At 45.8% G+C, this 22,865-nt stretch overlaps 1 protein-coding gene across 3 annotated transcripts in view; it reads left to right on the top strand.

The window, feature by feature from the left end:
• The window catches only part of PNPLA7 (patatin like phospholipase domain containing 7), a 2,986,886-nt gene that overhangs the window by 264,145 nt on the left and 2,699,876 nt on the right, over positions 1–22,865 (top strand). For all 3 annotated transcript variants that reach the window (XM_069609797.1, XM_069609798.1, XM_069609799.1), the window contains one exon: positions 21,257–21,344. In XM_069609797.1, the coding sequence (XP_069465898.1) occupies positions 21,257–21,344 (88 nt within the window). The remainder of the gene's footprint in view (positions 1–21,256; positions 21,345–22,865) is intronic.

Below are 22,865 nucleotides of genomic sequence, written 5' to 3'. Positions count from 1 at the left end.
TTACATCCCAGTCTGTATAAGGTAAAAGGTCCCTTGATATTGACATATGCACAGAGCTATGATTTCTTTTGCAGGGTTTATTTTTGACACTTTGTAGCAAAAAGTCAAGCACTTATTACAGCTGAAGGTAAAGTTTCTGGTGACTCCCCACATCAGGTCTGACACAGCCTGTTATTCAAGGATAATGCTTTCTTTTGCTGGCACAATCTGAATGTGGATGGGCACAGCAGGATCTCCCCGGATCAGAACTGTGGAAGGTTGAACCAATGAGAAAGAGCAGCAAGGCGCCAACATTTTAAATGCCAAATATTTCCTTTTTCCAGGGGAAATATTGAGTTAGCAGCACAACAGTGCTGCTTTTCCATTTTCTTCTTGAGTGCATGTAAGAAACACACTGGCAGCCTTTCTCAGTGAGCTCCCTGTCCCATCTTGCCCAATAGGTGCTTGGCAAGACAGTGCAGCCATCATTTTGCAGCTAGCAAACACAGTTTTGATCCAAGGGCCTGGTGCTCAAAGGAGCCAGCACAGCCATTCTGCTGTTAACTGCTGAAGTGCAGCTTGGTGATGTGGGGGAAGTATTGCTGAGTGGGTTCCCACAGCTGACCCCTCTCATTACTTTGACTCAAAGTTCCGTTCACACAGTACTGGGGCGGTAATGATTCACCCCCTTTGATTCTTACCCTCAGTTCCACGAAACAATCAACAAACACAAAGTTCTGTTCTATATGTCTCTTTCCTTATGGAAAGTCTTGTTTCTTTGAAAGTCTCTTGCTTTCGAAGACCCGAGGTCTTCAACTAACACAAACAAAAGTTCCTTTAACAAATGAAAGTTCATTTTCAATGTTCGCTGGGTGATGGGCTCACCCCTGGCTCCCCCTCTTCTGGGCACTGACCCTTCTCATTACTTTGACTCAAAGTTCCGTTCACACATTAGTGGGGCGGTAATGATTCACCCCCTTCGATTCTTAACCTCAGTACCACGAAACAATCAACAAACACAAAGTTCTGTTCTATATGTCTCTTGGGTGATGGCTTCACCTCCGAGTCCCCCTCTTCTGGGCACAGACCCCTCTTTGCTTTCAGCCTTCATCCGCCGGGTTCACTCTGACTTTCCCTTCTACGGTTCACTCTTGCCGTTTCTCACTTACTTTTACTTTCACTTCTGGCTTTTACTTTCACCAATCTTTGGGGTGACAACTTTTCACCCTTGGATCCCCCTCTGCCAGGCTCCAACCCCTCTCGACTGTGAGCCTCCTCCGGGTTCACTGTGTCCTTCGATTAGGGTGATGGTGACTCACCACTGGGGCCCCCTCTTCTGGGCGTTGACCCCTCTTTACTTTCAGTTCTATGGCGGGACTTACTTCCCTTGGTTTCACACGGGTTGTAGATCAAAGTCTTTCGATTGTACAGGGATTTTATTAAACCTCCTGTATGACCACTTTGACCTCTTTCGGCGATTCTCTTATGGCCTTCTTGTACCCGTAGTTTCTCTCATATGGGGTTCGACCAGAGTCTCTTGAGTTAGCACCCAGGTGGTGCCGGTTTCCCTCTACAGCTGGTCTCCCCTTAACACTTTTTACAGTTCCTTGAACTTTGTTCAAACTTGCCACCTTGAGATGCTCTCATTCAACACAGCCCAGTTCTTATTGATTCTCCCCTCGACTCAGCGGCTGTAATGAACCGCTTGGCTTTTGGCTTTCCTGGAGTCCAGGCCGGTACCAAGGGCGGTGAGCTTCCCTCGCTCCTGCTTATCGGCATAAACTTGCCCTATGTACCGTTGATATCTGCTGCTAGACACTTGTACTATTGTTTGCAGTCTTAGGCTCTCTTCCACGAAGGTTTCGCGGGCCTGGGACAAAAAGGGCAAGTTCACTTCTCTCCTCGCCACCCTCTCGATTCCTGACACCTTTCACCTTCTCTTGAACTGCTGCACTTGATTAGCCATCTCATCGTGCTGTCTGCAGTGCTCGTCGTTCTTGCTCGCCCGGTGCTCTTGCTTCACCTTTTATCCCTGTGGAGAAAAGGAAGGGCCATTAGGTGTTTGTGAGTTAAATGAAATGCCTGACTTTGCCTGACCCTTGTGTTTACATGTCATGTAAACCGGTGCATTACAAGTCTGTTGTCTGTCACAATGCGAGGAAGTGTTCAGGGTGGAAAAGGAGGGGTGTAGAGTTCCTGAGTGTCCTACGGGGTAGGATGGAGAAAAGGTATTGTCGAATTGTCCTATGGCATATGATGGGGAAGGTTTGCGAAATGGACCAGAATGACCGGGATGGAGAACAGAACAGAGAGTATTGTGGGAACAGTAGTATTCTGTCATAGTAGATTGGGTGTTCGGAAAATGACAATCAGAGGGACGGGATTGGTAGGGTTTGTGAGACAAACGGGAATAGCTTGGACCGTAAAATAATAAGAGGGATTGTGGGAACTATAGTATTTTACCTGAATAGGTTGGGAGTGCGAAAAATAATAATCAGAGGGACGGGAAGAAGGAGGATGGGGAGCATTCGAATGGAGACCGATGAAACAGGGATTCTGGAAGTTATGCTTTTTGGATGCAACCGGGTTTGGGACCTTAGAGGATTGATTACGTATGGAGGGTTTGTTTAATCTGGGCAGCAGAGATCTAATGGGTGTTACGGAAGGCAGATGCAATACAGACCTTGAAAGCCTCAGTTATCTCGCCCTCCTCTCCTTCTCTTTGGGCACTATACCACGTCTCACCTGGGGCGTTGCCCCTAGCATAACCCTGGGTTCCCCTATCCAGGTGATCCTCCCTCGCTCGTCCACCCCCAGGTTTGGAATCTGAGAGCGCCAGCCCTCCCCTGACTACCTGAATAAGGGTTTCGCGAGGTCTACTTGGGAGAACACCCTCGGGTTTCTCATACTTTTCCTCGCAGTTCACCCTGGACCTCTGCCTTCCAGCAGCCTCGCTTTCTGCTGCTTTCCGTCTGCACCCAGTCTTGGTTCTCCAGTGATTCCTGTGCCACAGAGGAGCTGTTCCCAATTATCAATCAAATTATCGTCTTGTATAGTCGATGGAATCACTTTCCTTTGCATTGGAATATTTATGGTCAATTATTTATATTTTTTTTATAATTCCTTAATTTGGTTTTAACATAGCAAAACTGCTTGAAACATAGCAGAGCAATTGTGGACCATTTAAGATAAACCACACCTTAGCCAATCCCACCCATTATAATTGTCCTTCCCTTCTCCCAATCATGCTCTGGTGCAAAGACGTTTGCATTATGCGTGTTCTCATTATTGATCATCTGTGCTTTCTGCAAGTCTTTGTTTCTTGCATAACAGTCTCTATTTCAATATTTGTTTACATTAATAATTTATTTTTAAAGACCAGAGAGAAATTTGAGTGATCTGCTTTGAGGTAACCCCTTTCCCCCACCCCCTGACCCGGCAGCCCCCACTCGAGAGCAGCAACCTCCAATGAAAATGTGATGAAATGGACGTCCTCCGTATTAAGCAAAAGATACTAGCCACCATAAAATGTTTAAGACGTGGAAAAGTTAATTGAATTATTCTGCCTTCAGTATCAGTTACACTTTTAAATTAACAGTTCTTCGCAATTAGTTTTCTTTATATTTCCTTTCCCAACATATCATTTGTCTGTTTTAACAAAATAGGGTGGTTGAGCAATCCCAGGGAAACTATTTTTTTGTTAAAATATATTGGTTTACATTAGCAAGATGTTTCAGTGTTCAGTCTCTGAATTCTAGCATTATAATTAAAGTATTTTAAAGTGGCTCTTAAGAACATGATTTTGCTTTGCTCCTTCTGGATTATCTTGCCTGCTCTCAAAGATAACAAGTCTAAATGGCTGCTTTGATGTAGAACAAACCCTCCATCTGCTCCTCATCCTTGCATATGCCCCTCCACATGCACTTGAAGAATCTACCCTTCCCTGACCATTTATGCTGATTAGCACCCTAGTACAGGGAGTTGGCCAATCAGATGGCTAGGAATTCTGGCTTGAACCGGCGATCAAAGCCTGTGTTCAATGCCACCTGCCGGCCGGCTCCCCCACTGCCATCTTCGCCCCACCATCTGTCTCTTTTTTTTTTTGTTTAGTTTTTTTCCTCATCCCCTACTTACCTCCTTTTCCCCGGTTCCTGCTGGCCGCCATCGCCATCCAACGGGACACGCGCATTTAGCATCCGAGGTTACCGGTTTGGCAACCTGAGTTGCTAATAGTCTTAATCCCCCATTCCCTGGGCTGTAACAAGGGGGTAACGGCCCGGAGCCCTCTTTATCCACCCTTGCTTTGCTTGGGCAGATAACTTGGGCTGCCGGGCCGTTACACCCTGTTCCAGCCCTTGGAACTGGGGATTAACGCCATATTGAACAACCAAGGGAGAAGCGATTTTGTGTTTCATGAAAGCTGCCTGCTTTGCCTCCGGGTCCCCATGGCAACAGCAACTCTTCCAACAACAGGCAACAACATGCTGGGGACACTACCGCCCCTTGCACGTGCGCACTGTGGGCTCGGCAATAACCTAACGTGCACTGCCAATTCCCTACTCGCTCTCACTCGCAGCCTCCCGCAAGTTCAGGAGACTGCAGAAAGGATACCGCTCCAGTCGGCCACAGCTCACACACAAGTAAGCCACCCGGGACTTCTGCCAATCCATCAGCTCAATGGGCATATCATCCCTCTGTCCCTCTGTTTCACATCACCCCTTTTTCTTTTTTTTCATTTGCTTGAGTCCCCAGACAGCACAAGATGACATGAGATTACACAGAGTGCCCGCCCTTCATGACTTAAAGCACATCTACCTTCCACGCTGCTTGAACCATTCAGTAGGTAAAAATCCTTTCCAATGAAAAGACATGCTGCTTGGACAGTCTTACTTTTCAACACTGATGTAAGCAAATCACGACCATGTATTTCACTCCAGATCCAAGCTGTGTACATCTCGGCAGAGAAGAAGAAGAGCAAAGACCTAGCCCAACAGCACGGCAGCCACGCTCTATCCCCGATCCCCGCACAGACCACATCCAATGACACAAGGGGAATGAAAAGGTCAGCGGCACACAGAGAATATTTACAGCTCTTTCCCCCACCAAAACGTTTTTACCTTTCTAGAACCAGGACTCCTGGTATAAGTTTTGTATACAGACCTAGATAGCAGAATGTTAGTCGATTGTGCCTGTGGGTGACACATATGAACTTTTATCTCCCTTTCACCACAGAGCCACCCGATCCAAGGCCCAGTCGAAGGCACCCAAACCACCAGCTGAAACGTCCATGGTTTAGGATTATTCCTAACTCTACACCATTCCATCGCTCCCAATACCAGTCATAGTGACGTTGACCATGGTTTGGTGGAGACATGTTCCTGACAGAAAATGAACAATTAACTATTTTGAATGACCAAAATGCATTAATAATTTGCTAAGACTCTTGGAACCAATCCATTGCTTTGATTACAAATGTATTTAACAAATGTTTTTTTATTATATGTTCAAAGTTGAAATGTGGTTCACACCAATTGCATTATGTATGAAAAAATACTTGAAGCATCATTTATTGAAATGTTCAACAACCATTAAGAAATGGAAAAAAGATATCAAAAGAAATAAAATAAGGCCAAATGTGCACTATAACGGCCTGATTATAGACTCAAACACAGTTGTAAATTTCTTTTTATACGTTCACAGCTCATGTTCATCTAGTCAGATAACTGGGATTCAAAGACCAGCAACTGCTATATTAATAACCATGCAAGATTAGAGCATGTTGATAAACAGGGAAGAACACCCTTCTTCTTACACTACCTTATGAACACTGTTATGCTACCCTTTTTGCATAGTCAAAGCTAAAGAGGTTCAGCATGTACAAGAGAAAATACAAATATCTTTCATTTTGAGCTTTTAACAAAACATAACAAACAGATTTCATATCACACACTTTCCCAACTGCTCTCCCCCCCCTTAAAGACCTCGCTCCCCCAGTACACTCGTGAGCCCGTTATTCTTTGATTCAGTTTTATCATGAGATTCCCAACAGACGTATCTTATGTGGGCAATATTGTTTGGTAAAGTCTCCTTGTAAAATGTTCAAAATCGCCACCCATTCCTGCAAGAATTTGGCCTGTTCCCCTTGTATTGCGTATGTTACCCATTCCAGGGATTCGAAGTTCCAAAGCTTACCAGAGCTTTCAATTTTAATCAAAGATATGAAGGCCATTTATTGTTCAATATTTATTGTCTCCGAACACAAAGCAGCAAAAAAGAAGGTCATAAAAGAAAGGTGACCAAACACAAGCCAGATCATCCTCTCCCCATGAACATTCCGCCTCTTTCTTTCTCTGCTCTCGGACAGATACATGGCTCCTTTTTTATGCTCCCTTATTTGGGGTATTTCTCAAATTCTGGCCTGGAAAAGCAGCACCATTTTCAATGCAGTACCAGACTCTGGAGTCGGATTGCAGTAGTTGAGGTATCTACTGCGGTTCAGTTTTCAATGTATCCGTGTGTTCCAGGAAAGCCATTGACCAAAAAAAGGTAACCTTGTCAATACATCTTGCATCATTTTTCTTTACAAGATATTTGTGACTTTGTTGTTGCTTCTAGAGCAAGTTCCAAGCAGAAATCCTCCTCCGTTCCTTTCATGAAAAAGTAGAGAAAGTGAACTACTTTATTCCTAATTTTAGCCTTTCTTATGCTTTAAAAGATTGATTGGACTCTTGAGTGCTCTGTGAATGCCCTTTTCGACAACTGTTGGCCAATGTTTACATATTCTATGCTAGGTGCTAGTGCCCTTGGAACAGATCTAATGTACTAGTTGTCTGAGGAAAAAAATAGTGGCAGCGGTTTCATTAACCCGTAGACAAATGGTTGGGTGTGCACAGCAAGCAACCAATGATTACAGCCAAATGCAAGAAAAGAAATGCATTCCAGTTGGGCGTTGAACACAATACTGCTGCGAAAACACGCGTACTGCATGTTTAGGGGAGTTTACATTGGTTCTTCAGAGTGTTGAATTCCAAAACAAAAGGTGGTGGGATAGTGAAGGCCATGGGTATGTTATGAGGGTTAGCTTGTAACTGCTCAAGCTGGTCCAGGCAATTGGGTTAAAGGGTAGGGTATTTAAGTGGAATGAAAAGGGTTTGAGAGATCAGATCCACCAACAGGTTTTTGGAGGCTTAGGATCGTCATGCAGCAGAGGAGTTGGAAGCAGAGAGAATGTTAAGTGTACAGGGACATGGTTGTGTGAGGTGGGTGGAGCAAGAGCTTGATTAAGCTTGGAGATCCCGTATAAGCATGAAGCCCACAGTTAGGATTTTGAAGAGGGTCCTACTTTGTACTCAAAGAAATTCCTACTCGAACCTGTAGTTCGAAGTGGATCAATGAAGAGTGATATTGAATACTGGGGATTGGAAAGAGTAGGGGGATGCCTTTGTTGTACACAAGTTGAGCATGCTGTTGACTAGTGCGTTTTGCAGGTTTTGATTGAATGGAAGATGAGTTGTGGGTAAACCTTGCAAATGTTTAGGATGCTTAGGGGCATCCCCTGTGGGGATGGTAATTTTGTTGAAGTGCATATGAAGGATTAAAAGTTCAAATTGTGCTGCCATTGCATTTGTCTGACAGGTTTCTTGCTGGTAAAGTAAGAATTACACACACATCAGTTTAACACAAGAGTTTAACACAAGAGGTGTTTCTATTTAATGACAAGTTCATGAATGAGGTCTTTCCCATGGGACCTTATGTTTCCATGATCATGTATCACTGACTGATAAATCTATGAAGTTTAAACGATTTGAAGACTTGGCCGACCTTAAATTGTGGAAGGGTTAACGGGAAGGTTGAATGTTCCGGGTTTACCTCGAGTGACCTAATATTGATTTCTAGTTATGTACTGCAATATATGATGTGTTGTCAATAGATTTCTTTCTTTTTTCTCTCGAAACCTCTCCAGATCGAGTATGTTTAATTACAATATATTTGTAGCAATGTGGTCATACTGCAGTCATACTGCAGTGTCAGGAGTGGGGGCCTAGGGGAGGTTGTCATGGAGGATCTATGCCTGCTTACATTGGTGTTTATAGACGTCTTATGCTGGAACTTTGTCACATCAGTCCACGTGATGCTACTTTGAGGACCAAGGGGGTATATTGCAATGTTTCAGGGATACTGTTACGTTATGTTGATTTAGACCGTGCACCACTACTACCCAAGGGCAGTCTCCAGGTGCTCATTTGGTTCTGCAAGAGAGGAAGGCTGGGTGTGTTAGGGGGGATAGGATAGGTTCTGAACCAGGAGAAACTGGCCTCTGTGACCATTGTCTTGCATGTGGGAGTTGTTTCAGGAGGCCCTGTGTGTTGTAACAAAATGGGTAGGACTCTGTGCCTCAGGTTTGTGTTGGTATTTGTGTTGGTGTGCGTGTCGTGTGATGTTAGGGTTGTGGTCTGGTGTACTAGTTAGTTGTATCCATAAGAGTCCAGAGTCGCGGATGGCTGTTGGGTGTTTCACTATCTATTTTGTTGGTATGTGTTCGTGCAGTGTTGATGGATTTATGGACTATGTGCCAGGGAGTTCCTTCTAGTGTTTCCAGACTCTCAGAGAGTTGGTTGGGTGCAGACGTTCGGTTAATCCTTGGTTTTTGTATGTGTAGTGTGGCTAGCCCCTAGTCATGTGCAGTGGCGTTGGTTATGTTGGAGGAGCAGAAACGGGCGAAAATTGGTTAGTAAGTCGGTCGGTTTGGCGAAGCCTCTGGAGTCGGTCTTTTGTTGCCGCTCACTGGTATCTAACCACGTTCTTGGTTGTGATTTGTTGGACCATCTTGCCTCCTCTCCAGGTCAGGAGGCTGATTTCCCCTGCAGGTTTTGGTGGCAGATGGACGGTTGTACCTAGTGTGTTCCTGGTTACTCGTCCTGGTTAGTCGTGGTCGTTGTTTGCAGACCTGTTTTCCGGTCGATTGCTGAATGGGTGCGCGGCGGGGCTTATACTAGATAGAGGAGGTGGTGCTCGTCCTGGTGGCCCTAGTTGTGTTGGTGGGCCAGTTAGGGTGATGCTTAGGTTTTAATGCTTTACCTCTCTTGAGTTTGTCTTGGTTCATAATTGTGTGTCGCTGTTATCCCCAAAACTGCCTGTTGGTTGGGCAGCCTTCTCTTCGTTGATCACTCTAGATGTCAGACATTGCTGAGGTCCAGGGGGTGGGGGGGTGCGGTGAGATGGGGGATGTTGGGTGGGCGGCGCAGTGTTCTGGTCCTCTATGATATTGCTGTTTGTTATCTGTGACCGTGTTCCTTAGTGTGTTTCTTTTCGTCTGCAATGTTATTGCTGCTGATGTTCCTTTGCGGTTGTCATTGTTGAATAACCAGGTTTTGAGTCGTTTCCTGAAAGTGATGTGGTCTTCTGTGATTCTAATTCCTTTGGGCATGGTGTTCCAAAGGTTAGCAATTAGACATGAGAATGCTGTGCCTCTGAATTTTCTTTTTCCGTACTGTTTTGTCTCTATTTGTAGGTCTTCGCTTGATTTTAGGTCCCTTCTTGGCTGATAGTGGCTGATCTTAGCTCGGAGGAATTCGACGCCTTGTATGTGTAAGGCTTTGTGGGCGTTGCAGAGGGCTTTGAATTTAATTTTTTTTTACTAGTAGCCAGTGTGCGGTTTCAGGGAGAAGACTGTTATGAGTCCCTGAACCATGTTGGGCGGCATCACATGGGGTGTTTATGCACTACAATAAAGCTTTTCTAAGCTAACCAGTGTTGCTCTTTCCATTTTAACATTTGGTGGTGACTGGCCAAAAAGTCAAAAGGGGGGGGCAAACACCATTAGAGTGGGCATCAAAGGGGGCAGACACTCTATGGGCCCATCGCCATTCCACCATAGAGCAAAGGGATGGTAGGCCTCAATCTGTGCTGCGATACTGCTGCCGTTGTAGTCCAGCCTGCTCACCATACAACATGTAGTAGAAGGATCAGGCCAAGAAGGCCTACACTACAGTGGGGACATTGTTATGTTGAGTTTGTAAGTAAGTTGATGTGTACACCCCAGCAGGTGGAATACTAGAACACTGTTGCTGATCCTTGTTGTTACATTCTTAAGCCCCAGCTGTGTGCAGCCCGAGTGTGTTCCTCCAGCAACAAATCCGTTTTTTTTCAGTTCTGTACTCTGAGATGTCAAATAATAGTGCATTTAATGGTGTAAAGTTAAAGGCTTTGGCCCCTCCAAATAATGATGAAGCAAGCCCCGGCCCCTTCAGAACCTTCTGAAAATTGTGGATGAGAGGTTCAGGGCTAAAGAGTAAAGTAAGCCCCAACCTCGCCTCCTGTTTGTCTATTTCAGTGTGTCAGTATGAGGGAACTGTGAAGAACCTGATAGCACCGCCTTGTTTGCTCCTTTTGCTTGGCATTCCTCCTCTGCTCTGGGAAGACTGGAAGGAGCAATTGAGATACTTAAGCAGGATGCATCACATGCCCCAACGTTGTAGAGATTCCTCTGATGCAAGGATGTATGTCATGTAAGGAACTCATGGTGGCAACAGTAAAGACAGACAAGTGATCATAGTTCAAGGGTGTTTATTAAACTGTATAGGTAGGTTGGAAAAACGCCTAATCTAAACCTAAATCTAAGATGGGCGCAAGCTTCGACCATCAAACAATAATAAGGCAGTCCTAGTGGCGTCTTGTCAAATAAAAGGGCCTACACTAAGAAACACCTATTGCCAATCCTTATGCTAAATACAAAAGAAGTGTGGGATAATGTTCATAAGAAAGAGGGATTGGTTCAAAAATAATAAGTCAGGATACGGTAGTCTGGGTCTGCCCCCCGTTTAAGCACGTGATAAGGTATTATTCTGGAGCTCGGCACGCGCTCGAACTTTCCCAGCACGAGCCAACAGTTCAGAGAACAAAACAAAAGTTATTTTCTGGTTACTCTCTGGGTGATGGCTCCTCACCCTTGGGTCCCCCTCTTCCGGGCTGAGACCCCTCTCGAATATCAGCCTCCCTCTGTCGGGGTCACTATGGCTTTCAATGCAATTTTGGCTGTGACATTCACAAATCTTAATGTCCTTTTATTTAAACCGTTCACTGCGGACATCCCTCGGCCGCGTTCATTCTTGTGTCAACACATTGTATATTAGGACGTTAGACGTTGCCCCTTGTTTATCGGCATCCCTCCTTCTGGTTCACTCTTGCCAACGTTGTCATCAGTTTTATGAGGCAGGATTCACTTCCCTTAGCTTCACAATCATCTGTCAGTCAAAGACTTTCGACTGTACAGAGGATTTCACTGGCCACCTGTATGACCACTTTGACCCCCTTTATTGCCTTTCCCACGGCTTTCTGGTATTAATAGTTTCAACAATCGGGTAATCGCCTAAAGTTTCCTGAGTGAGCACCCACGTGGTGCCGGACTCCTGTGTTGCTGGTTTTCCCCCTTTTTTGTATCAATAATTCTTTATGCTTTCACAGTTCAATTAGGCGTTTGCTACAATTTTTCGTTCAACACAGTTCGGTTTCTTATCGGCTCTCCCCTCGACCAGCTGTGATGAACCGCTCGGTTTTTCTTCTCTATGGTGTCAAGGTTGGTACCACAGAGACAAGCGTCTCTCCCTGACTTGGTCATCAGCTGAGCAGGATCCCGTGTACCGTTGACATCTGCTGGCTGCTGGCTATTGTTTGTGGTCCTAAGATTCCTTCTGCAGAGGTTTCACGGGCCTTGGTCTGAAAGAGCAAGGTTGCTTCTCTCCTTGTCACCCTCTCGCTTTGCGCCATCTTTCTCCTCCTCTTGAACTGCCGTGCTGAGTTACCTCTCTCGACGTGCGGTCTGCCTTGCTTGTATTGTGCTCTTGTGCTCCACCTTTTATCCCTGTGCAGAAGGGAAAGGGCGGTCAGGTATGTGTGATTCTGGTCAATTGCCTGACTTTGCCTGACGCATGTATTGGGACATGTCAGGTAATTGGTTTGGGTGTTAGTACGTTGTTCTTCGTGATATGAAAAAGTGACTGAGTCGGAAAAGGGGGGTTGTCACTGAAAATTATACTCTTTGTCCTAGGAGAATTGGTAAAGTGAGAAGGGTGAGATGGGTGGAGTTTGCTAATCAAATGGAAATGACCGGGATTATTAGGGTGGACAACAGGAACAAGAGGATTCTCTGAGTTGGGTCTGAGAAGTTTACTTAGAGGAAGGGACGTAGATGTCGTATAGCCTACAAAGGCCTCAGGGGGTCTCGTCCTCTTCCGCGATATGATACTGCGCCTCACCTGAGGCTTTTCTCTGAGCACAACCCCGGGTGGTTCCCCCATCCAGGTGATCCTTTCCCTTCTGTTTGCCCCTGGAATTGGGGACCGAGAGCATCGGCCCTTCCCAGGCCACGTGAATAAGGGATTCATGAGGCTGACTTGGGAGAATACCCTCAGGTTTCTCACAGTCACTACAGATTTGTGCTGAGTCTGGAGTGAGACAGTGTGGAGTCAGAGGCAGAATGTTGTGTCGGTACACATTGCATATGCTCCTAGGATGTCATCAGAGGTAGAAGGAAGATATACTGTGATTGAGCGTGAGGCACAGGCATGTTATTGGCCATGCCATAACATTTCAGGAAATTTGTATTGCGTTTATCCTTCAGCTTGGCATCTGTTTACAACCGTTGATGGATGTGTTTACTTGAAGGTGGTTCAGGATTGGCATCTCATGCTAGATAATTAGTGTATTTACAGAGTACAACTTTTAGTTGTAGTTTGTTCCCTGGATGAGGAATAAAATGGTTGATATTCTCTCTTGTGAACCTTACACTGGTAAGGGAACTTATCCTCGCACAAAGTGAAGCCCTATTGAACCTGGGATTCGAAATGTCGTCAATGGATGGGGAGAAGGAGGGATTACCTACTAGCAGAGATGTACCACCTATTGTGTCTCAATTAGCTGTACCAGTGAAAATGGCCCAGAGAGACCATAAAGGTGGGGGGAAAGATGTGGATTGGGCCTCTATAATCTCCTCCCTGTGGCAAAAACTGGTCCCATGAAAAGGAAGAGGTTACCTGTGAGGTCTGGGAGGGTGCCCCGTTATGTCTAAAATCTTGGAACACCCGAGGCAATTCTCATCTTTTCTCCAATGTGCCCTGCATGAATATCTTAAGACTTGCAAACTGCATCTGCTTACAGGAAACTTGGCTGACCTCAGTACCTATTTTGGATGGTTAGTGCTTTTACTCAGCAAGCCAAGGTTTTTCTGGGGGGAGGCCTTCAGGGGTTCTTGATTGCAGTTGAAAACTCACTGGGACTTAGCGGTCAGCAATTGTAAATCTTCCATTTGGTGCCCTGTGAGTGGGTTTCTGCACCGGAGATGGGCTGACTAATATCTTATTAGTGAACAGCTATTGGCATAAGGGGCATTGAACAGGTAGACCTATTTGTAGATAAGGTATGCCATGCGATTGATGAGTGGGCTGGGAGCCATCTCAATGGAAAAAATACTGTCATGGGGGATCCGAATGCAGACTCCAATCTACATGTGGGGGATTTAGATGAGACATCAAATGGACACTCAGGAAAGAGACATTTGGGCCAAAAGTGGCAGGCAGACTTGGAGGTATGGGGACTACAACCTCTAGTGGGAAAGAAGACCAACTACCACTCTGTTGGGGAGTGGCACATGTGGTGTAGAGGCAATAGTTCCTCTCTCATCGATTACATCTACGTTGACCCGTTACTGAAGAACCTCTGCCGGTCATTTAATGTAGAGAGAAATGACTGGTGAGATCACTCCATTTTAACTGCGTTGTTTGACTGGACGTTTTGCCCTAGAGAATTCCGGCCACAGCTCCAAGTGACTGCCAATTGTGGCAGCTAATGCAGTTAGATGGACTGATCGGAACATCTGCCAACTGAACTTGAACATCAAACTGGCACTCAATCGATCCACTTATGAGTGGAAGCTTAACAACTTCAATGCACACGAGTTCCAGTTACTTGTCGGCTCATTGGTTTCTGGGTTGGTAGCAGGGAGGGGAAATAGGGGGATAGGACCAGCTAGGCATACTCATTACTATAATCCTGAACTAGCAGAAGCAAAATAATCTCTGAGGAGGGAAGTGAAACTAATCCAGCGCACCAATTCAGACAAGGCTATTTGTAAGGAGCTAATTAGGAAAGCTAAGCAGTCTTATAAAAACTACTGCAATTCGATCAAATCCCATCTCTTGCAACAAGATGCTGAAATGATTCTGGGGATCCTGATTAACTCTGAGGTTAGTGCCTTTTGGCACTTTGTAAATGGCCAAGATCCCAACTACGCAATCTCGCAACTGAATTCGATCTCTGAACAGGAATGGGTACAGTTTTATTAGGAAATGTTTGGGCTCCCTATTATTGATATTGCAATGGCTGCTGATTTAATAGGAGGGGCAATTTTGACATTGCTGTCATCCAACATCTCATTACTAAATGCAAGAGATCTCGGGCCTTCAAGGACAACCCAAATATTTGGGCTAACCTTATGTATCTGGAGTTTTGGGACATTCTTGCCACAGGCGTAACCCGGACCTCCTGGGACACAGCCCACGTGGTACCCATCTTCAAGTGTGGTAGCAGGACTGATCCAGCTAATTATCGTACCATCTCGCTTATTGACGCAATTGTAAGATCTTTTTGACGTACCTGCTCTCACACCTTGAAGAATGGGCCAATATCTCTTATCCGTTATACCAATTTCAAACTGGTTTTAGGAAGGGCCATTCCACCAATATCAACGGCCTGGCTCTCAAATGCGTGCAGGAAGAGGCCTGGATGACAACTGGCGGATGTACTTATATGGCTTAATCAATCTAACTGCCGCATTTGACTGCGCTGACCGGGGTAGACTTTGGTTCAAATTGGCAAAATGGGGCATGCCTGATGGGCTCGTAAGACTTATTAGTGGGGTCTATGACAATTGCGGTATTCAAGTGCGCCTCAGCCAAAAGGGGGACCTCTCAAAGAGAATACGATCTTACATCGGGGTGAGACAAAGCTGTACCTTGGCCCTCTGACTCTTCAACCAATATCTCTCAGATGTTGCACTCTCGCTTATGAAGGAAGGGCTTGTTGCACCAAAGATAGGCAAGGAAAAAATTGTATGGCTTGCCTATGCAGATGACCTCCTGATTTTTGATCTTACCAAGGTGGGGTTACAAAAATCTCTTAATAACTTCGAGACGTATGCCAAAGGTAACGGGTTAGTCATCAATGCTATTAAAACCAAGATCCTTTCCTTCAGAAAAGCGAGCGCGAAGACCAACGGGTCTGCTGGCAAAGTCGGGGCTATTCCCCTGCAGCTCTCAGAGTCTGTTCGATATCTGGGCTTTAATTTTTCGGTTTACCTAGACTCTAGGGTAGTTACTGAGCCTCTGTTACAAAAAGCAAAATTGTTGGAAGCACAGATTGTTAGGATTGATAGTAAGTTTGGAAAATTTTCTCTCAAACCTGCAGGGTAAAATCGTCCCCAAACTGATCTACAGCCTACAACTAAAGTCTGATAAAGTATGTAACACTCTTAACAGAATTTAGGGACGTATCTGGAGGAGAATACTGGGGCTTCTGGATGCGGTACCCATATCGGCTATCCGATTTTAATTGGGGATTGTCTCCTTGTGGGCACGGGTAAAATGGGCTTGTCTTTGCCTCTATTCGAAAAAATCAAGGTTCCAATCCTGAATACCCTGTACCATATAATGGGAAGAAACTTGAACTTCTCTCGGGCACTCATCTCTATTAGGGACAGATCAGAACAGGTCCTTGATGGGATTGGTGTGACTTTGGAGACCTTGATTGAGAATCCTATGAAGGCCAAACGCGCCTTATTTGACTATGGTTGGACTCCGGACTTTCATTCTTACCCCTCCTTGAGCCATTTGAAGCATGAGCACAGATGAAGAGGCTCTTTAACGAAGATTCTGCTCCAATTCCCAAACAGATTCTATAGAGGCACTCTACTTAGGGCACGGTGGAACATGCTCCCCACCAGGGAAATTCAAGTGAGGAGGTCCTTAATTCCAGTGGAAGCAGCATATTGTAGGTTTTGTTCTAAGAAACTGGAGACCTTAAGGCACTTAGTTCTTGAGTGTGTGCCACTAGAGAGCCTAAGAGCGAAATTTCTCACGCCCTTGAATGCGAAATGTATAATCTACAATGAAGAGTGGGTATGGAAGCGCTGTCTCTACATACATTTATTCATGAGGGATTGGCCCTTTCAGGTTTCATTAAAAGTCTGAATCTGTAGAGCCCAAGCATCAAATAATCGCCTGCTTAAATCTGTTTTACCTTTGAGTCTATTGGCCATGGCTCATGATTTATGCAATGCTAATATATCTTATTCTAAAGATTGAGTTTTTGACGGATACTTTTTGTACATGCCCCACTGTTCTAATTTCTTTGTTTTCTTTCTCTTTTATCATTACCAAATGTAAATAATTCTGATTTTACCTGCTATGCTTATTATTTATTAATGTATGTTTCGATCTACTTATGAAAAAATTATAATTGGAGATCTTTTCGTTAAGATGTTTTCATAACTCTTAAGGCCTGATTCACAGAAGTGTTTTATAATGGCGCAATCCAATTGAGAAACATTCTATGAATCAGGCCCTTAATGCGTAGATAGCAAGATTTATAGTTATTATCCTTAAATGTTTGGGTGATGGGGCATTATAGACATTAGTGTTTTCGCAGATTTTCAGAATTATTAGCCAGTAGAGTGTCAACCAATATGTTTCTTTCATTGGATTATCTGCCTTTTATGTGTCTACCAGTATATTTCTTTAATTGTCATTGTGAGGGAGATGGTTTATGTAGGGGACGTTGCCATACATGACCCCGAGATGCTGTCTCAAAAACCTGTATGGTAAATTGGGATGTTATTTGGGGGTGACAGACTGACAAAGCTTTTTTGAGCTTACCTCCATCACTCTTTCCGTTACAGCAACCAGTTAACTCAGTTTTCTAGATTGTTGATGAAAATAAAAGAAAGATTTTTTTAAAAAGGTGCTATTTCCTTTTGCGTCAAAAGTGAACTAATAGTGTAAAGGGGCCTGGTAGGGCTATTTTATTGTTTAATTTTGCATTTCTTGCATGTCAAAAGGGTCTCTTCATTTATTTGTTACGTGTCAACCAAGAGTGTGGCATGATGCATTATAGCAAACCTTCTTTTTAGCCAGTTGAGGACTAACAACAGTCATATGAACAAACACCATGAGCCATTAAACTCTCAAACGACAGTAGAAAGTTGGCCACAGCTCTGTTTTAACATTTACCATCTTTCACTCCATTTAGTGTTTTCAAAATATATATTTATTGGTTTTTGTACAAACATTGCATCGAGTGGTTGCGAGTACATAAAGAGCGCTGCGAGCAGCGACGTTGAGCTTCGAGGTGCAAGTAGTAAAACAACAAGGACAATGTCCTTCATAACAAAACAACAGTAATAACAGGTCAGGGGACAGTTCAAGGGGAAAGGCAAGCGGTTAGTCTAGCCCTAGTGGGCGGTGATAGGTTACAAGTGGGCGAGAAGGGATCCTTGTATGTTCTTTAGGCACTGGGTCATACGTAGGTGGCGGTGAGCGTCAGATTGTCCGGGCCTTGATGCGTTATTCCTGGGTTTAATAGCCGGCAGGACCTTAGGCCATTCTGTACCTCTGCTTCTGCATTGTCCCCTCTGTATTTATTCAATTTTGTCCATCCATCGTAGGGAGGGGGGTTGTCGTGCCAACCCTGGGAATTTCTGGGTGTAGTCCAAAAAGGGAGCCCATGTTTGGGAGAATTTGTCTCTATTTCCGAACCGGAGGGCAGTTATTTTTTCTGCTGCAATTATTTCCCAGCATTTCGTCCACCACATTTGTACTGCTGGGCCCTCTGGATTTTTCCACAGCCTAGCTATGGAGATTTTTGCGGCCGTCAACAGGTGGGAGCATAGCTCTGCTCTGTTCCCGGAGAGGGGGAATTGGCCCTCCCCGCTTGATCCCAATAGAGCGATGCCCGGGTCCCATGGGATGGTGAGTCCTGTGATTTTCTTGATGTGATCCAGCACTGATTTCCAGAATTGAATAGCCTTGGGACATGACCAAAACAGATGGAAGACTGTGCCTTTGTCTGGGCATCCTCTCCAGCAGGCCGGGGGAATCGTGGGGTTGCATTTATTGAGTGTCTCTGGGGTCCGATACCACCTGAAGCATACCTTAAATGCCCCTTCCTTGTTGGAAACACACTTCGAGCTTCTGTTTGCTCTTGTCCAGATATGGTTCCACTCCTCCAAATCGATAGGCCTCCTGATGTCATTTTCCCACTTCAGCATATATGGTTCTTTGCGGGATGGGTCTGTTCTGTCCAAGAGCTTGTAGAGGGTGGAGATTCTGCCCTGTGGCGGGGAGCCTGTGAGGGTGAGTTCCAGGGCTGTAAGGGCCCTGCTTCCGTGACGCCTCATCTCCCTGCTCGAGAGCCAGTGGCGGAGCTGGGTGTATCTGAATCTTTCGCTCTCCGGCACGTCGAATTTTGCCTTGCAGGCCTCGAAGTCTAGGGGGTTTCCTTCCTCATAAAAATCTTGTATCCTCTCCAGTCCTCCATCTTTCCATCTCCTGAAGTTCCTGGGGTTACAGCCCGGGGTGAATTCTGGGTTTCCCCAAACCGGGGTGAGTGGGCCCGTCGTGCCGCGGAGGTTCCATAGTCGCGCCGCTTTCTTCCAGCTCCTTACTGTGTTTTCAGTTGCCGACAGAGGACCCGTGCCCTTGTTTGCGCTGGGTTCCTTCAGGTGTGGCAGTGAGGTTATTGGGCTTGGACTCCAGGCCTCCTCCAGCCCCAGCCAGCGGGGCTTGGAGGCGGCGGGGAGCCAAGCGAACGCCGACGAGAGCTGAGCGGCCAGAACATATCTTGCAACATCGGGTGCTCCCAGACCTCCCGTCTCCCGACCCCAGAGCATGATCCTTCGCGGGATGCGCGGCTGTTTACCCTCCCAGATATAGCTCATGATGTTCTTTTGTAACTTCTGGATCTCTTGCTTCGGGATTGTGGTGGGTATGGCAGCACACTGGTACAGGAGTCTAGGGATGAGGTTCATCTTCAAGGCCGTGATTCTTCCAAACCAGGAAATCTCCTGTTTTTGCCAGCGTGTGAGATCGGCTTTGAGTTCTTTCAGGAGTGCCGGGAAGTTGGCTCTGTATAGTCTGCTTAAAGCGACGGGAAGCTGGACCCCCAGATACGGGAGGTTCTTTCTGGCCCAGGGGATCTGATATTCCTTCTCCAGGTCCGATAGTAGCTGGCTAGGAAGGTTGATGCTTAATGCTGTGGACTTGGTAAGGTTAACCTTAAAACCCGAGGCTTCACCAAATTCTAGCAGTTCCTTCCATAGGGCTTTCATGGATTCCTCTGGCTTGGTTAAGGTGAGGAGGACTTCGTCGGCGTACAGGGCGGCTTTATATGTTTGGGACTTGATTGCCAGACCTTGGATCCCTGCATTGTGGCGAACCCTGATCGCGAATGGCTCCATGGAGAGGGCGAATACCAGGGGGGACAGGGGGCACCCCTGTCTAGTGCCTCTTGAGATTTTGATCGGTTCGGACTTAGCTCCATTCATTCTGAGGCTGGTGGAGGGATGTTGGTAATTTGCTAATGTCCATTTTATGAAGTTTGGGCCGAAGCCGAAGTGTGTGAGTGAGTTTCGGATGTAGCCCCAGTCAAGCATGTCAAAAGCTTTGTGTGCGTCCAAAGATAGTACCATCAATGCCTGCCCCCTCCTATTGGCAGATTCGATGACATTGATGGTTCTTCTTATATTATCATGGGTGCAGCGGCCGGGTATGAATCCCGTCTGATCCGGGTGGATAATTGATGGAAGCAAGGGGGCCAACCTGTTCGCGAGGGTTTTGGTGAAGATTTTTGCGTCATAGTTCAAAAGGGTGATAGGTCTATAGGAGGCGCACTGGCTCCGATCCTTTCCAGGCTTCGGCAGGAGTACGGTTATTGATTCTTCCATTGAGGGGGTGGTCGTGCCTGAGGAGAGGAATGAGTTGAATAAGGTAGCCAGGTGGGGAGATAGGATATATGAACATTTTTTGTAGAATTGGGCTGTAAGCCCATCTGGGCCAGGGGTTGAATTTTTCAATTTAGATATGGTTTCACTAACTTCTTCTGCCGAGAAGGGGGCCTCCAGGGCCTCAAGTTGTGGGGATGGGGCGGCAATATGTGCTTCTGCCAGATATTTGGCTTGTGCTGTTTTGGCCGTGGGAGCACCCGACATAATCGTTCTGTGATGGGAAGCCATGATTTCAATTTTCTCTTTGATGGAGTAACGAAGAGTCCCTTGCGCATCCGCGAGGCTATGGATGAGGTTTCTTGTTCGTAGCTTTTTTAGTTTGTGGACCAGGAGCCGGTTTGCTTTGTTGCTGTGCACATAGTAAAACTGTTTAGTGTATGTTAGCGCCCTGGCCGCTTTGTCGGCCAGATGCATTTCTAGGGAGCGTTTCGCCCTCTGGAGCATGCGGCTCGCTTTCCTGTTCGGGCCTCGTTTAAGGATGTTTTCCGCTTCTGCCACCTCCGCTTCAAGTGCGTCTTGTTGCAGCTTGCCAAGTCGTCTGAGTCGAGCTGTGCAGTCGTTCGCCGTGCCCCTGATGACAGGTTTCATAGCGTCCCATATCGTGGCCAGCGAGGAGTCTTTGGTGGTGTTTTCCCTGAAATAATTTTTGAGGGCTTCTGCAATTTCTGTTCTGATTGCGATGTCAGATAGAATGTGGTCTTGCAGTTTCCATTGTCTCTGGGGCGGCTCAAAATGACTGGAGCATGATCCGAGAGGGCTCTGAGCCCGATTTGGATGGATTCGACGCAGGGTATGAGGATGCTTGAGATTAGAAGCAGATCGATCCGTGAGTGACCCAGGTGAACGTGGGAGAAGAAAGTGTAATCCCTTTCTCCCATGTTGGCCAGTCTCCACACATCTATAGTGTCAGTTTCCCTTAGGAATTCCGCCATGGCAAGGGCTTTGCTGAAATCCTCTTTCGATGGAGGGAGCGATTTGTCCAGGTTTGGGTCGGGAGCCAAGTTGAAATCGCCCCCTATGAACCACTCCATTTAGTGTTAAACATCCACTCATTGTTGCCTCGCACTCCTCATCAGTTGAACACATTCTTGACCTAATCATTCTGTTCTACTTCTACACTTATTTTAAGCATGGTGATGTCCTGTCGTACTCCCTAAAAAAACATGATCTATATTAATCACTTCTGTAGGAGATGTTCATGACTTCTTTTTATTTGTTGGTTAACAGCTAACTGGGATGGTGATTGGAGCTGCTGTGGCCGTGTGCCTGATAGGAATTATTGTACTCGTCATTTACAGAAGATTCAGACAAGCCAGTAAGTAGTATGTTTATTACCGTGCTTTGTTTCTTCAGAACTACTGTATACTGCAATAGCGCAGGTGGGTTCTATTTGAGGTTGCTGAGTCAACCAAGAACGCTTAGTTTTTGGGCTATCTTCAAACGTCTGAAGGAAAATAGATCTGTATTATTGTCTACTATTACTGCTGCTCAGCAGTACTACTAACTGCTATTGTTATTGCTTAATTTGGTAATCGGATGAATCTCTCATTTCATTATTAACTGTATTTGTATTGCTCAAAATAAACCAACATTGTAAATAACATTCTGATCTCCTACTGTCAAGAGGAGAAGACACACCTCTAAGATTTCAGACGCCTGCTCTACCTGCAACACCATCGGGAATGGGAGGTATGAATCCACAATACCCCCTCCTAGATCCACAATCTTTGCTCTCCCTGCAAGTGCTTTCCACACTACAGCCTTTATTGGGTCAGCTCAATGCCAGGCTTCCACCCGCAACCACAGATGTATGCGGAAATGACTAAGGTACGCCAGGGCAGCAACATCTAAGGGATTCAGGCCATCCCTCTAGGGTTCAAGACAAACAAGCTCAATCCCCTCCTAGACCTCCACTTCACGAGGACACAGTCCACGTATATGCAAGCAAGAAGAGAGAGACTTGGTAGACACAGACCAGGACACTGGTCCTCAGGACACAAGCTCCACCACATCTTCGTCTCCTCACAGAGCCGACACGTGGGACACGGATGACCCGGAGCAAGATATGCAGGGTAGTCCTGCTCAACCCTTGCCTCCAAATTACATTGGGACTTTCCACTCCATGGTTTCTAAGGCGTGCAAGGAATTCGGCTTAATCCTTGAAGAAGAAATGAAGGACTCTTTCCTGTTTGACCACATGGGGAAGAGCAGGAAAGCTGTTTTCCAAACCCATCATGGATCATGTTTGGCAGGGGGGTCTTCGCACTCTTAAACATCCATTTAGAGAGCCGACAATTAAAGGGAGACTGGATAAAAAGTTGAAGGCACCTGAAACAACACCAAAATGTCTCACCTTAACCCACTCCAGAGCCGGTGGTGTCAGCGGCAGCAGGTCGCAAGGCTCGTACGCAGCACAAATGCATCACTCCCCCAGACAATGAAGGAAGGAAAACTGATGCTTTCAGTAAGAACGTGCTTGCTATTGGTGCAACAACTGTCAAAGCAGCAAATGCCCTCGCTATAGTTGCTCGATACGATCGAGAAATGTGGCATTGGTTGGCTCCTATATATTTTTATTTTATTTTATTGGTTTGTACAAACCTTTAAAATCATTTTCGAAGAGACAAACATGCATCAAACTTCACGAGTTCCCATGCCCGTTCAGAAATCCCTAGTCCCCACTCCCTTGAATGTACAAACATCAGATTTCCCCAAGTCCCCTTTAAACACGTTCGGCTACCTGTGCACCAGAGTTCAAGCTCAGCCGGTTTTCAATTATGGCTAGAAAGTGCGTTAGTGGGATTAAGAGTTTTAGATCAGTTCCATTGTACATGTG

Source organism: Ambystoma mexicanum, chromosome 8, assembly GCF_040938575.1.
Source record: "Ambystoma mexicanum isolate Mex_15411 chromosome 8, UKY_AmexF1_1, whole genome shotgun sequence".
In the NCBI taxonomy this organism is placed as follows: Eukaryota; Metazoa; Chordata; class Amphibia; order Caudata; family Ambystomatidae; genus Ambystoma; species Ambystoma mexicanum.
The sequence above is the reverse complement of the archived record's forward strand: the minus strand, read 5'-3'. Positions and strand labels throughout refer to the sequence as shown.